The following is a 13,291-nucleotide window of genomic DNA, read 5'->3' as shown; positions in this document are numbered from 1 at the left end:
ATATCAGACAAACAATTAATAGCATGTAAAACACAGTTAGTCAACAAATAAAGTAATAAACAAACACACAAAGCCTATTTAAACTAAGTCCGTTATGGTTAGAACCTAAGTGAGTCCCCAGTGGAGTCGCCAAGCTGTTATACCCTATTTTAACCGGAGTCAAAATAGTTTACAACATCCGGGTAATTCAGGGGTTAATTAAAGTACTGGAGTCGCCACCTAATTATTTACGGTGAATTAGGACACCTAAAGTTTATTAAAGTTATTTTTAAAGTTAACTCCGTTTTAAGTCTACGAAACCAAAAAGATTCTAGGTACTGGTTCAACTAACCTAGAGGGAAGGTATTAGGCATCCTCTAAATTCCATTAATAATGGTTAACCGACCGGACTTAAAGTTAATTAGGCTAAGTGTAAGTTGTAAAAATTATGTATTAACCTATAAGGTAGTTAAACTAAGAGGAGTGAGAATTAGCATTTAAAAGTGAAAGGTAGTGACTAACTTTGTATTTGAAACCAATTGACACTTAAAAAAGAATGTTGTGGGATTTAAAAAAAAACTCTTTCTTTATTGGATCTAATAACTTTCGAATTCCTTCCAATGTTAAATTACTTCTTCACTATTGTAACGACCCAGCTAGGGGCCGCGACGAGTACCCGGGGCTAGCCACCGAGCACCGCTCACTCTACCACTTATCTTACTCACTTAAGGCCCTTTTATCAACTTCATACACGAATTATAGGAAAAACATATTTTAGATAGAAATATAATTGCTTTATATACATTTGCCTCTCGGCCATCAAAATAATATATACATATAATAACATCTTGTGAGACCATCTAACCCACACTGCGTATCTACGAGCCTCTACTGACAGACTGTATATATATAGACGGAACAAGACTCCGTCGTGCCCAAAATATGCATACTGTCTTACTCATACTCATCATCATATCATATATGCATAATATGTAAGCTTCCCGTCCATATTGGAACGGTGTGATAATCAATAACAATAGCCCGCGTCCAGGCCTCCCGCGTCCGGGGTACCATCTCATGCCGCCCACTAGTGGTGTCTGCCCATGCCAAATGGTCATGGTGTATCCGTATAGCTGCCCGCCTTAGCGGTGACTGCCCGGCCAACTAGGCGCGGTGTAATATTATCATGACATGCTCATATTATTATAGTACATGCGTAAAGCTCAAGATCGACTATACTTTTATCGGGGTGACGTAAGGTCGTGATACCCCGATTTCATTATGGAGCAATTATTGACATTCTGCCTCACCTTGAAGGAATTAGCACATAAGGTGAGTGTAAGTAATCAATGACATCTCTATCATTATGGCATCATCGTATTATATCTCTTATCTTATATACACATTTATAGATATAGGCTTTTTAGCTTTCTTCGGAATACATGAACTCATGAAGAGGAAAGGAATTTATGCTATAGGATTCATGCCTTTAGAAGGAAAGGACTGGCCTCACATACCTTGTCGTTTAGCTAGGCTATCGTTCACTTGCTCTCCTTTAATGTCATGTCGCTACCTTCACGAGAGAATTTATACCATCGTTAGTCGATCGACGAGAAGAACGCGCTACTATTTCTAGGGAAAAATTGGGCAGCATTTCCTTTGTTTCTACTACTTTTCCCATGTTTCATTTCAACTACCAAACATTCACAACAATACTCACAATATCGTATCAACAATCTTCATTTATCTATATTTGCCACATTCCACCGTTTTCCTCCAATTTCTCCACATTTATGGTTATAGCTCGTTATCGCATTTTCTCATATATAATACTCATTTCATGGTCTAAACATCATTTACAACGTATTCATGATCATAGTATATCAACATTCATGATTCCATTTAACGATCATTCAATCGTGACACTATTCACTCATTCAAGACTCATTTTCCATGTCTTTCTACAATTCAAGCATCTTAGCTTTCCAATACCTTAATCAACGTGATAAAGTCATGAAACTTACCTTAGATGATGGTTGAATAAGTCTTGAGTAGTAATGCCTTCTTTGCACGAAAACCCTACTTCACCTTTCTTGGGTTTTCTTGAGGTAGATGACTTTTACTTGCATTTCATACACTTTGTTTCATGGATTTGATGTTGTTGATTTTGGTTTTCCTTTGATTCTCTTGAATTCTTATGGATGAAGTGTTTGGAGAATTTTCTAGAACGTTCTTGAGTTGTGGAGATGAGAAATGAAATAAAATGAGGTTAGGATCCCTTTTTAATACTCAAAATCTGATTTTTAATGAACAGCAGTCGGGGTGTACAGTGGTCGTAAACCACAGTTTACGGACCGTATACTAGTTTACGGGCCGTATAACGTGGTCGTATTTAAGCATATCAAAAACAGGAAGGTTGGCTGGAGATCATGGCAGTTTACGACTCAGTTTACGGGCTGTATTTCGATTTACGGTCCGTATTCTGGGTCGTATTTTACCATTTCAACATTTAACAGAAAGTCGAAATTTTTGAAATATTGAAGGACGATGGTACTTTACGGTCCGTAAATCACTTTACGGGCCGTAAATCACTTTACGACCACTGGGCTGAAATAAAATTCCGCAACTTCCTTATTTCCAAAAATTCATAATTAGTCATTCCCTACTTAGTAAAACATCGCACACTCATACCCTTCCTTGGTCTATTCATTGTAGGCTCGCGGAAAATTTCCGAGGTGTAACAACTATGACCTAACTGAACTTGAACTTTCTTTAATCTCAATTTCTCTTTCTTTCTTTTTAATCTCATCTTCTTTTGCTTTAACATTGGCAGTGTTTAATTGACCCCTTTTTTCATCTTTTACTTATACGCCCATTACAACCTAATCTCCTGAATTATTAGTTATAGATGAACTTAGTGTGACTAAAATGAAACAATCATTAACCTTTTGTTCAACCAATGTCACACAAGCAAATAGAAGCAAACAAAACAAATAGAGTACTAGTTGCACAATATAAATTAAAGGGCATAAATAAAATAGAAGAATAAATTTAATTTAAATGGGCTCAGCCCACTTCGGAATAGCTGTTGTCCGCTGCTGTTGGGCTTCGGCCCAACATAATCAATATGCTGTCGCGGGTTGGCTAACACAAGAAGAGAAATTGCGTTGGGCTTTTAGCCCAACACCGAAAGCGGGAGGTGTGAATTATGGAGTAAATGCGCATTCCAAGCCTTTGCGGGATGACGTCGAGTCTTAAAGTAAAACTCTTCGACTCCGGTGTACATGCAAAGAAAAGATAAAGATTAGTGACGAGGAAATTTACCCGAGGATGTTCATGGTTTTAAATTCACGCATAACATGAATGAACACACAGTTACTGATTTATTTTCAGTTAATTCACGTGACACAAAAATGGTATATCTATCTCATACTGAGTATACCTATTTCCTATATACTTATGACTGTACAAAAATGCGTAAACCCCGTATATCATCGGACAATCTTTAGAGAACATCGAACAGTAAAGGGCAGAAACAACTAAATGAATTATGCTAAGAGGGAATTGACACCTGGAAACCACATATAAACGGTACCACAAGAAAGGCATACAAGACAAGTATACACATCATACTAGTACATACCTAGATCAGCTCATAACAGTGGCTTTCACTAATCACATTTAGATAGTATGCAAAGCTAACAGGATCCATATCGTATATAAAGGTAGGCATAAATGGTCACAGCATTGATCTTTTTTGTTTATTATCAAAACACATCAAATACATAAAATTAACAGTAGGCCTTACGGATTTGATCTTATACTCCTAAGTCTTTCATGGGACAGTTTGGGGGACAGAAGACGGTGATTCAATACTCCATGACATATTTATCAAGTATAACGATCTGTTAGCCGTTTAATAATTTGCAAATAACAGGGGACTACTTCAGTTAACGTAATGAGAGCTTCCCGAACAAACAAGAAGAGGAAGGAGACTTTCAACAAATGCAGCGGAAGTCATTTCATGTATACAGGACATTGTGAAAATTCAAGGTAACAGTGAATATATCTAAAGAGGCAGCAACTGAGGGACGATAGATTATCATCATTTTGTTCAAAAGAGAAGCTTCAAACACAAAGCAGGGCAGAGCAGAATGTTCATCAGGGAATTTGTAAGATGTTACACTGAGCATAAATCGTTGGCAAACTTCATTTTAAACCAACATTTAGTAACTACAGATTCAAGGAAAACTAAAACACGTTTGCTCATTCTTTAACTGGACAAAGAATAAAACCAGTAACAAACCAAACTAAAGAAGTAACACAAAGCCAAGTTCATGTAGTTAAAATAGATATAGCACTAACTTTGGAAAACATGTGGCAAACAAATAAACCAAAACTTGATCAAAGTACGTGAAAGGAGACTACTGTCTATTCTAAATTCGAAATCGCACTCGTAATATCAATTAACAAACTCACTCTATAACTGAAAACTCTGCCTCTTCCTCAAACAGGATCTCAAAACAAAAAGGACCACATTGATATTCAACTTATAATTCTCTAAACTCTTGATAGTTATCAACCTTAATCGAGCATTTCTAAATCAAAACCAGAGACGCGTAGCTAAACAACTTAGATTAAGGCTAACTTAGATTAATGAATCAAAAGTTTTAAAGCTAAAGTCGAAAATCAGCCCAGCCAACATGCCATAGTAAAGATGTCATAACAGCCACTCAATCACATTTTCAATCGCGATTTCAACCAAACTAATAAATAACTCATATTTCAGTCGGAATTTCAACCACATAAAACAACAAAAATAAAATTGACGAAGAGTAATATTTTTAGGCTAATAACAGTAAAATTAAATCGAGGAGAAACGAGAAGTGATTTACACGAGAAGAACTCTAATTCATGATTTTATTCAAACGACAGATTCATTATACTAACAATACCAAAAAATGAAGCTTCAAGTTTACCGACCTTTTGTAGGTGCAGTGAACGGGGTTTCGAGGTCTCGGATTTATGCTCGATCTTAAAGTAACCGTAGAGTGAAACGAACTGAACAGAACGGAATTCGAACAACTCCCAACTTTAAAGTAGTAATGGAAAGATAAAAAAAAGTGTTTTTTTTATGAATCGAATCAGATACTAACAAAACAGAGAGTAGGGATTCTTTTTTTTTTCTCCTTTTTTTTTTCCAGCTGAGGACTTAAGATCGTATTTATAGGGGTAAAGGCTAGGGTTTTAGTTTTGGGCGGGATAATGAATCAAGGGTTCAAATCTTGAATTAAGAATGCCCGTTGGAAGATTTTTGGACGGACTTGTAGACCTTCACGTGATTTGGTCAGAGTTTTCTCAAAATGGTGAGATTTGGTTCGAATTGGGTTTGCTCTGTTTGGCTTCGCATGGATAGGTGGGGAAACTTGCACAAAAATGGAGTGACAAGTCTGTGAGGGTGAAAGAGGCTTAGGGTTTTGCTAGAAAGGGAGAGGAGAAAGGGAGGAGAACGATGAGAGAAAAGAGGGCTAAGCTATGTGGCTCCTGTTCTTTTGTTTAGTTAGGTTAGATGATGAAGGAAAGGTTAGGCCGGATCGGGTCGGGTAGGCGTTGGGCTGGTCGGGTAGTAATGTTGGGCTGGTCGGGTCGGGAAAGGTTGGGTTGTTAAAGGGTGATGGGCTGGTCGGGTCCAAATTTAAATAAGTGGGCTGGGCCATTTATTTGGCATATTGTGTTTGTTGTTTGGGCCATTAATTGGCTGACTTTCCTCCTCCATGTAAATTCCATTGGGCTTCTAATTTAATGACTAGTACAATATATACTATGAAGATAAATAATAATTAGTATATAGAACGTAAAGGATTTAATAAAGTATAATTAATTTAACGAGTACAAAATCCTAAAATGAAACGATGACGAACCATTTAAAATTTGTGATAAAGTAATGAAAATAACGATGTTAATAATAATAAAAAATAGTAGTGAAAGCAAAGTATTTAGCTCGTTAATAAATTTAAAAGCCCAAGGAGATAAATTGGAATAAGGAGGGACAAAATTGAGTGTCAACAATATTAATCCTTTGCTACATAGGACCAAGTACGGTATGCATAATTGGTTTATTCACATTCTTGGAGTTCGTAGAACACCTCAGCTATTTTTAGAGGTAATGAACTACACTCTTAATTCTTATGTTGGTGATTTTATTAATTTTGAGGATGATGCTATTTTTCTATATAATAAGTCATTCGCTATAACCTCTAGGTTCAAGCATAAGAGTAATTTGTTCCATTTTAAAATTGAGCATGACATTGTTGATTGTGGATTCCCACTTGTTGAAAAGAGGCACGATGTTTGTGGGAGGAGGCTTGTGAATGAGTTTTCATGTGATAACTTGTTGGAATATGATTCTTTCCGTGTGATGAGACATAATTTTTCAAGTATTGATAATTGTGTGCTTAAAAAGGTGTTTGCTACCACTGATGAAGAGATATATGATTGTTATGATACTAGTAATCAAATACTCTTTGGTGAACCTATACATGATTTCTTGTTTGAGAATTTGAACAATTGCTTAGAATTTAATGAGTTTGAAAATATTATTTGTGATGATCCTTATGATGAGCTTGAATTTAATGGTGATTTTGTTTTGGAATTTAAGGGTTCTTCTAACTTTCTTGAAAACTCTAGTGCTTGTGTGAATAGCATTTATGTGGAAAATTTTGTGGGAGGTGTAATTGAGGATGCTTGGCTATATCATAAAAGCATTCAATTTGATACATATTTTAGGAATTTTGTGTCTTCTTTATCATGCCCACTGAAATACTTTATTGATAGAAATAAACTGGAGAGACACATATCATTCTTTATGGCATCAAGGCTTGAATCTTGTTGTGCTTATATATGTAGGAAAATTTTCTATTGGGATGATGATGTCTACATGATTTACAAGGGTGTATTTATACATGCTAGGCTTAATTGGGTTAAGTGGACACATGGTCACTATCTTGTTTTGTTCCTACCGTTGTTGCTTTCGATTAATAGATGTTGTTTACTACTACGTATCTTCTTATTTTGCGAGATTCAAATTCGAGGACGAATTGCTTTCAAGAAGAGGGGAATGATAGCATTCACGGTGGCATACCTCCATCAAAGGTTGACGAGCTTCAATGAAAAATCAAGAAGTTGTTTATCGTAGAAGAAGTGCCCAAGAATAATGACAAAGAATGTACTAAGTGCTACACATATTTCATGATCCAAGTCCAAACCCAAAAGGAGGAAAATTAGGCCCACATGGAACCCCAAAGGAGGCCCAATGAGCTTAAAATTCTGCCCCAAAGTGGGCTGCTTCTCACGCCCAAATAATGGGCTGAAAAGTGATTCCTTGGTCATCACATTCTGGCCGTGGGATTTGGTGCCAGGATTTGGCACTTCTTTCCTTACTTTGGTTAGGCAATTCTTGGAAAGGTTTTACTTATTGTCCTAGTTTAATCCTAGTTAGGTTTTATTATTTATTATTTCCATAAGAGTAGAATTCGAATCCCATTCTATTTGGGATAGGTTTCCCTTTATATAGGGTTGGATTTTGTTATTTTCATAAGACAAATATTATTATTATTGAGAGTTTCTCTATTTTACACCTTTGTGTGGCTACTTTGGATTTATCTTGCAACCTTATAAGAACGATTTTTTTTAAGAGGTAAGATTAATTCGTATTTGATATCTTTGGTTCTTATTCGTAAATTAAAGAAGGTAATTAGTCTTATACTAATTATTGTCTCTAATTTCTTTGAAATAGGGGTCTAGATCACCTTTTGATATAAGTTCTTGAATTGACTCTATTAGTATCTTAATTAGTCTTAATCCGCTAATTTTGAATACTAAGACCAATTAGGGTTCTTATCACTTAATCTTGAAATTTGGGAATTTTATTCTTGAATTTCGCCTATCTTTATATTCTTGTCTTTAATCTTCATATTTTCGCTTCCGCATTATAATCTTGTTTTGTTCAAGTAACCCGATTATTATCACTACACCGCCCCCATTTTAGCTAATCAAGAGTTGCATTCATTCTTCTTCCTTTTTTTTTGTTTTTTTTTGGGAAAAAAGATTTTTTTTTGTTTTTTAAAAAAAAAAAAGAATTATTAAGTTATATAGCATGAACCATGTTTGGTTTGTAGACAAGATTATATAAAAATTATTTATAATGAGATTGCAATAAATAAATTAATATTACTGAGTTCTTTAATGCAGAAAAATTGGATATACAGTAGATAACATAAATAATCATAATTTTATCCTTAATTTAAAGTTTAAAAAGAAGGAAGTGAACATTAAGATTATTTTGATGTTTTATTTAAATAAACCACATCGATTACATTGTATAAAAAAGAATTAGATGATTATTTTAAAAAAGGGATATTAGATGACAACATAAAGAGTATATGTAAATATTTAAATGAACCACATGGCTTACATTGTTTAAAGGGAAAAGGCTCAGATATAATTTTTTTTCATTGTTGATTAAGAAATTAGTGATTGGGATTTGTTCACTAAATTTTAAGGAAGTTGTATCTCAAATTTAAGCTCATTTGATTGAGAATTGAAGGAGATTGGCTCAATTTTTTTGGGCATTCTTCTTGGAGAAGAAGATGAAATCGGGTGGGCTCGGGTCAGGAAAAGAATTGGGTAATATTTTTAAAATCGGATAATTTAATTTGACTTGGGGTTTTTCATCCAAATAGGAGTACATGTGTAAATTTTGTTGACGGCAGGAGTATATTTGTTCACTTTTACTACCGGAACATAAACTTGACTAATAAAATAAAGTAGAAAGGGGGTATATTTCACCATTTTCCCTTGTTTAAAAGTCCATTTATGTATGAGTTGAAAAATATAACACATTGACTTACTATTGATTCTCTTTGTTTGCACTCCCATCACACCTTACAAAAATGGAGAAGATTCAGCACAATTATGTGAATGTACGAGGACTCAAGCTTCACTTTGCAGAGATTGGAACAGGTCCTAATTAATACTCCACGTCTGATCTGTGTTTTTTTTTTTTTTTTTTTGTGTAAATATAATTTTCTTCATCATCTTTTTGTTTTCTTTCTGAATAATTGGTACTGAAGTAAAGTTATAATTAACTACATGTATACAGGTCCTTTTGTAGTGTTTCTTCATGGATTTCCTGAGATATGGTACTCGTGGAGGCATCAGATGATAGCAGTGACGGAGGCAGGATTTCGAGCCATAGCCCCGGATTACAGAGGCTATGGTTTGTCTGATATGCCTAAAGAACCTGAGAAAACTAAATTCAAGGACCTTGTTGATGATCTGCTTGACATGCTTGATTCATTAGGCATCCACCAGGTACAGAACCCTTTGTAGAGAATTTTTTGTTTTTGTTTTTCAGACAGTATCCGGTGTTCGTTTGGGGATTGACTAATTTAAATTCACATTGGAAAGTCCCACTTTGAGGTAAAACTCTCTTTGTTAGAGGCAATTGCATTATTAGAACTCTGAATATGAGATTTCATTAAGGATAAATAGGTACTTACCATCCCACCACATCGTAATTGTGGAGAAAGTTTATTCTACTACTTACATCAGCTGTCTTCTCTCTTTTTAAAAAGTAAAAAAAATTCATTAATTACCACCAAGTCGTGTCAAAGTATGTACAAGTTGTAAATTTATCTAACACACAAGTACATCTCACTTTTCTTTTTCTTTTTTTTTTCTTTTTTTTGTAAACGTGGCAGTCGAGACTTTGAGTTAGCTTAGAGACACCTCGATTATTTCATTAGATACTTGTTACCTCTTATTAGTAAAAAAGTAGGCAGAAAAGGATTCATGAATTGAGTTAATGAGTTCACCCTATAAGATTCTTACTATTAAGCTCATTTTACTTCTGAGATTTTGGTTTAAATTTTACTACAAGTTGACATTTTAATGATTTTTTGCATATATACTTAGCTAGGTACTTGTGATGAAAATGATAGATTCTATTGGACCATCAAATCTATTGTCGCGACCAGTTTGGCCATGAGAATTTTTCACTTTTTTTTTTAAAATTATTTCACTTTATTTGGAAATCAATGTTTAGCTATGAAAATTCCAAATACAGGTTGAAGTTGTATTTGAAATTTGAAAAACACAAAAAATGTTGTTCTCACTTTTTTCACTTTAATACATTCAAACAACCAAATATCTTTTGCAAAAACTATAACCGAACACAACTTCATCTTCAACTCCAACTTTAAAATTCCAAATAAAGTGAAAAATATTTGGTTTTCATGGCCAAACGCCTACTTAGATTTTTTTTTCTGTCTCTGCTTAATTAGTCCATCAAATTTACTGACACAATTTTGCTATTTTATGCAGGTTATTCTTGTGGGGAAGGATTTTGGAGGTCGAGTAGCTTACCATTTTGCACTACTACACCCTGATAGAGTTTCAGCAGTTGCAACACTTGGAGTTCCATTCCTTCCCACTGGTCCAGTCACATTTCCTCGAGATCTCATTCCCAGAGGTTTCTATGTGTTGAGATGGCAGGTAATTTCATGTCTTTTATATACAAAAATTACTCGAATATAAGAGCGTGTTTATATGGCGTAATTCACTTTTTGGAAAATAGTTTTCATGAGTAAGTCATTTTCTAGTGTACAGTTGAGAATATACTTTTCCGAACATCTATCTTTCATCAAACGAGAAAACGTCAAGTTACAGAAGCATTCTATTCTGAAAAGGCTTAGGCCTAAGCTAATTCCCTCCACGAAGTCACTCTTATTTCAAGAACGGGTGATACTCCTTTAACTGCAGATTCACTAGCGCCGGTTATGAACGCAAAAACAAGAAGAAAGATAACAGCATCTACTCAGCCACCCCGACAACGAGAGCACTAACAACAGATAATAGAACAGAACTAACAACATACAGGCATTCAGTTAGCTTGAAAACTTTTTCATAGTTGAAAATCAGATGCTTCCTCAATAACTATCTTTAGAATGCCCTACTTCTCTCTTCAACGCTTTAAAATGAGCTAGAAAGCTTAGCCTCACTTATGGACGGAAGTGATTTTCCTTCACATTAAGCTTCATATTGCTAGCTTCGACTTACACATTATTATTAATATTCAGTATGCAAATATAGCATGAAAAATGACTTTCTATACCAAATACGCACTCAATTTTTGCAGGAACCAGGGCGAGCTGAAGCGGACTTTGGCCGATTTGATACAAAAACAGTAGTTAAGAACATATATATTCTATTCTCTGGAAGTGAACTGCCAATAGCAAAGGATGATGAGGAAATAATGGACTTGGTTGATCCTTCTACTCCATTGCCTGCCTGGTTCACTGAAGAAGATCTTGCAAACTATGCATCTCTTTATGAAAAATCAGGCTTCCAAACTGCACTGCAGGTGCCTTATAGGTCAGTCACTTCAAATTAAATGCTAATGGTGGTCAGATTTATGGCGAGTTCCGTAGGTTTAATAGGCAGATCTTGTGTCACTCCATCTGGTCGTGTGAAACTAGCATGTATGATCTTGGTTTTCGAGACTCTTTCATGAAATTTCAACAATTTTTCCACTCAAAAGCCCATAGGAAAGGAATTAATGCTCCTACAAACCCATTATTTTTCACTCTGAAACTATGCATTACAAGAGAACTTTTGTAGTGTGTATATGCATAATAACATTACGCTTAGGGTTTGATTAAAGGTGTTGGGACAACTAATTCCAGCATAAAATTCTACATAAGATAATATAGTGTTTGATTGGCCACACTAAGAGAAAATGGTTGCCACATAACTAATGCACCATTTGGTTGGCGATATTAATGACACCTCCTTTGAGTTGTGCGGTAATATACGTGTTATTTTATTCGAGAACGAAAATGAAGTAAGAATACGCGTATTAATAATGCCGAAACTATTCAAACACAAAATATTCCCTTTTAAAGTATGTGATTCATATCTAACGATATCTTCATTACTCATCACGCATAAATTCATACATTATAATCTCGTATAACTAGTACGCGAACCGTTACTTCACCCACATTGGCTCTAAATCTTGAATTCGTTCCCTTACTTTATACTCACTAGATCTTGAATTCAACTCTGTGACTGAAAATATGATGTAGCTCGTCCAATAGACATTTCTTCATTTCATTTAGCACATTTTTTCTTTTAGCAGTTGTGATCTGGTAAAATATTAAGCTGGGGATTTTTGACAGGGCTTGGCTAGAAGAATATGGAGTTGAAGATCTCAAAATCAAAGTTCCTTGTCTGCTTCTAATGGGGGAGAAGGATTACGCCCTTAAGTTTGGTGGATTAGAGCACTTCATTTCAAGTGGAATGGTTAAAGAATATGTACCTAATCTAGAAACCACATTCTTACCAGAAGGAAGCCATTTTGTCCAAGAACAGTTTCCTGAACAGGTCAATCAGTTGATCATCACCTTCCTCAACAAGCTCATATGATGAAAATGAATCGAAGCAACATTCTTTCCACTTTGTATTTCTCTGAAATCTCTGAAGTAAACTCAGATAATTTATCACAGTTGAACGCTGATCACATTTTCGGCATCTCTCTACTTGTATGTTGATCAATAAACGAGGCATAGGTTTTGCATGCCTCGGTTCTTCAACATGTTTCCAGAGACTTTACAGCAACATTTTCTGTTATTCTTCATTGAACCATTTTAAATCTGAGCTTAGTCAAAGTAATCTAACAGGCAAGAAGGATCATAGTTGCATTAGCACAAGAAAATGTCAAAACTCATTTGCAGGGGAAACGGGATATAAAGCAAATGTCATAGAAGAGATTTTGGTGCATGTCACAGAAGTGAGTTCTCTATACATGTGCGAGAAATTTGTGTTTTTGAATCAATAGTTTTGGGTAATTTTGAACCCAAAAAAGACATAAAGTTTGCACCTTTGTAGCATAAATAAAAAAGGGTATGTTATGTACCTTTTTATGGAATAGATAAAGGTAAATTCATGTTCTTCATTAAACTGTTGATTCAAGTACAAGTGATGGAGAAAAGAGGAAGAAAAATTTGGAGAAATGGAGAAAAAATATCCTTGGTTTCCTTTTTCAAAATAAATAAATATATATTCTTGGTTTCCATAACCAGCCAAGTTGCTAAAACACCGCCTAATTTATAGCCAATTTTTTTGCAGATTATAATCATTTGCACCCATTTTGGCTAATCAAGACTCACATTCATTCTTCTTAACATTTGTTTTTTTTTTTTTTTTGGAAAAAAGAACTTTTTTTGCTAGGAAAAAAAAAAGAATTATTGAG

At 34.8% G+C, this 13,291-nt stretch overlaps 1 protein-coding gene across 1 annotated transcript; it reads left to right on the top strand.

Annotated features, from left to right (window-relative positions):
- The first annotated feature begins 8,843 nt into the window (after positions 1–8,843).
- On the top strand, positions 8,844–12,659 carry LOC132630512 (uncharacterized). The gene is made up of 5 exons (XM_060346084.1): positions 8,844–9,000; positions 9,140–9,351; positions 10,363–10,533; positions 11,177–11,412; positions 12,219–12,659. The coding sequence occupies exons 1-5, from the start codon at positions 8,931–8,933 to the stop codon at positions 12,463–12,465; spliced, it is 936 nt and encodes a 311-aa protein (XP_060202067.1). The 5' UTR covers positions 8,844–8,930; the 3' UTR covers positions 12,466–12,659.
- Positions 12,660–13,291: the final 632 nt, after the last annotated feature.

Source organism: Lycium barbarum, chromosome 1, assembly GCF_019175385.1.
Source record: "Lycium barbarum isolate Lr01 chromosome 1, ASM1917538v2, whole genome shotgun sequence".
In the NCBI taxonomy this organism is placed as follows: domain Eukaryota; kingdom Viridiplantae; phylum Streptophyta; class Magnoliopsida; order Solanales; family Solanaceae; genus Lycium; species Lycium barbarum.
Note: the sequence above shows the minus strand (reverse complement) of the source record. Positions and strands in the feature narration are given on the sequence as shown.

Coding starts and splice junctions, on each gene's coding strand:
- LOC132630512 (XM_060346084.1), top strand. CDS start 8,931: ATGGAGAAGATTCAGCACAATTATGTGAATGTACGAGGACTCAAGCTT. Junction 9,001..9,139: donor CTTTGCAGAGATTGGAACAG/GTCCTAATTAAT, acceptor ACATGTATACAG/GTCCTTTTGTAGTGTTTCTT. Junction 10,534..11,176: donor TCTATGTGTTGAGATGGCAG/GTAATTTCATGT, acceptor CAATTTTTGCAG/GAACCAGGGCGAGCTGAAGC.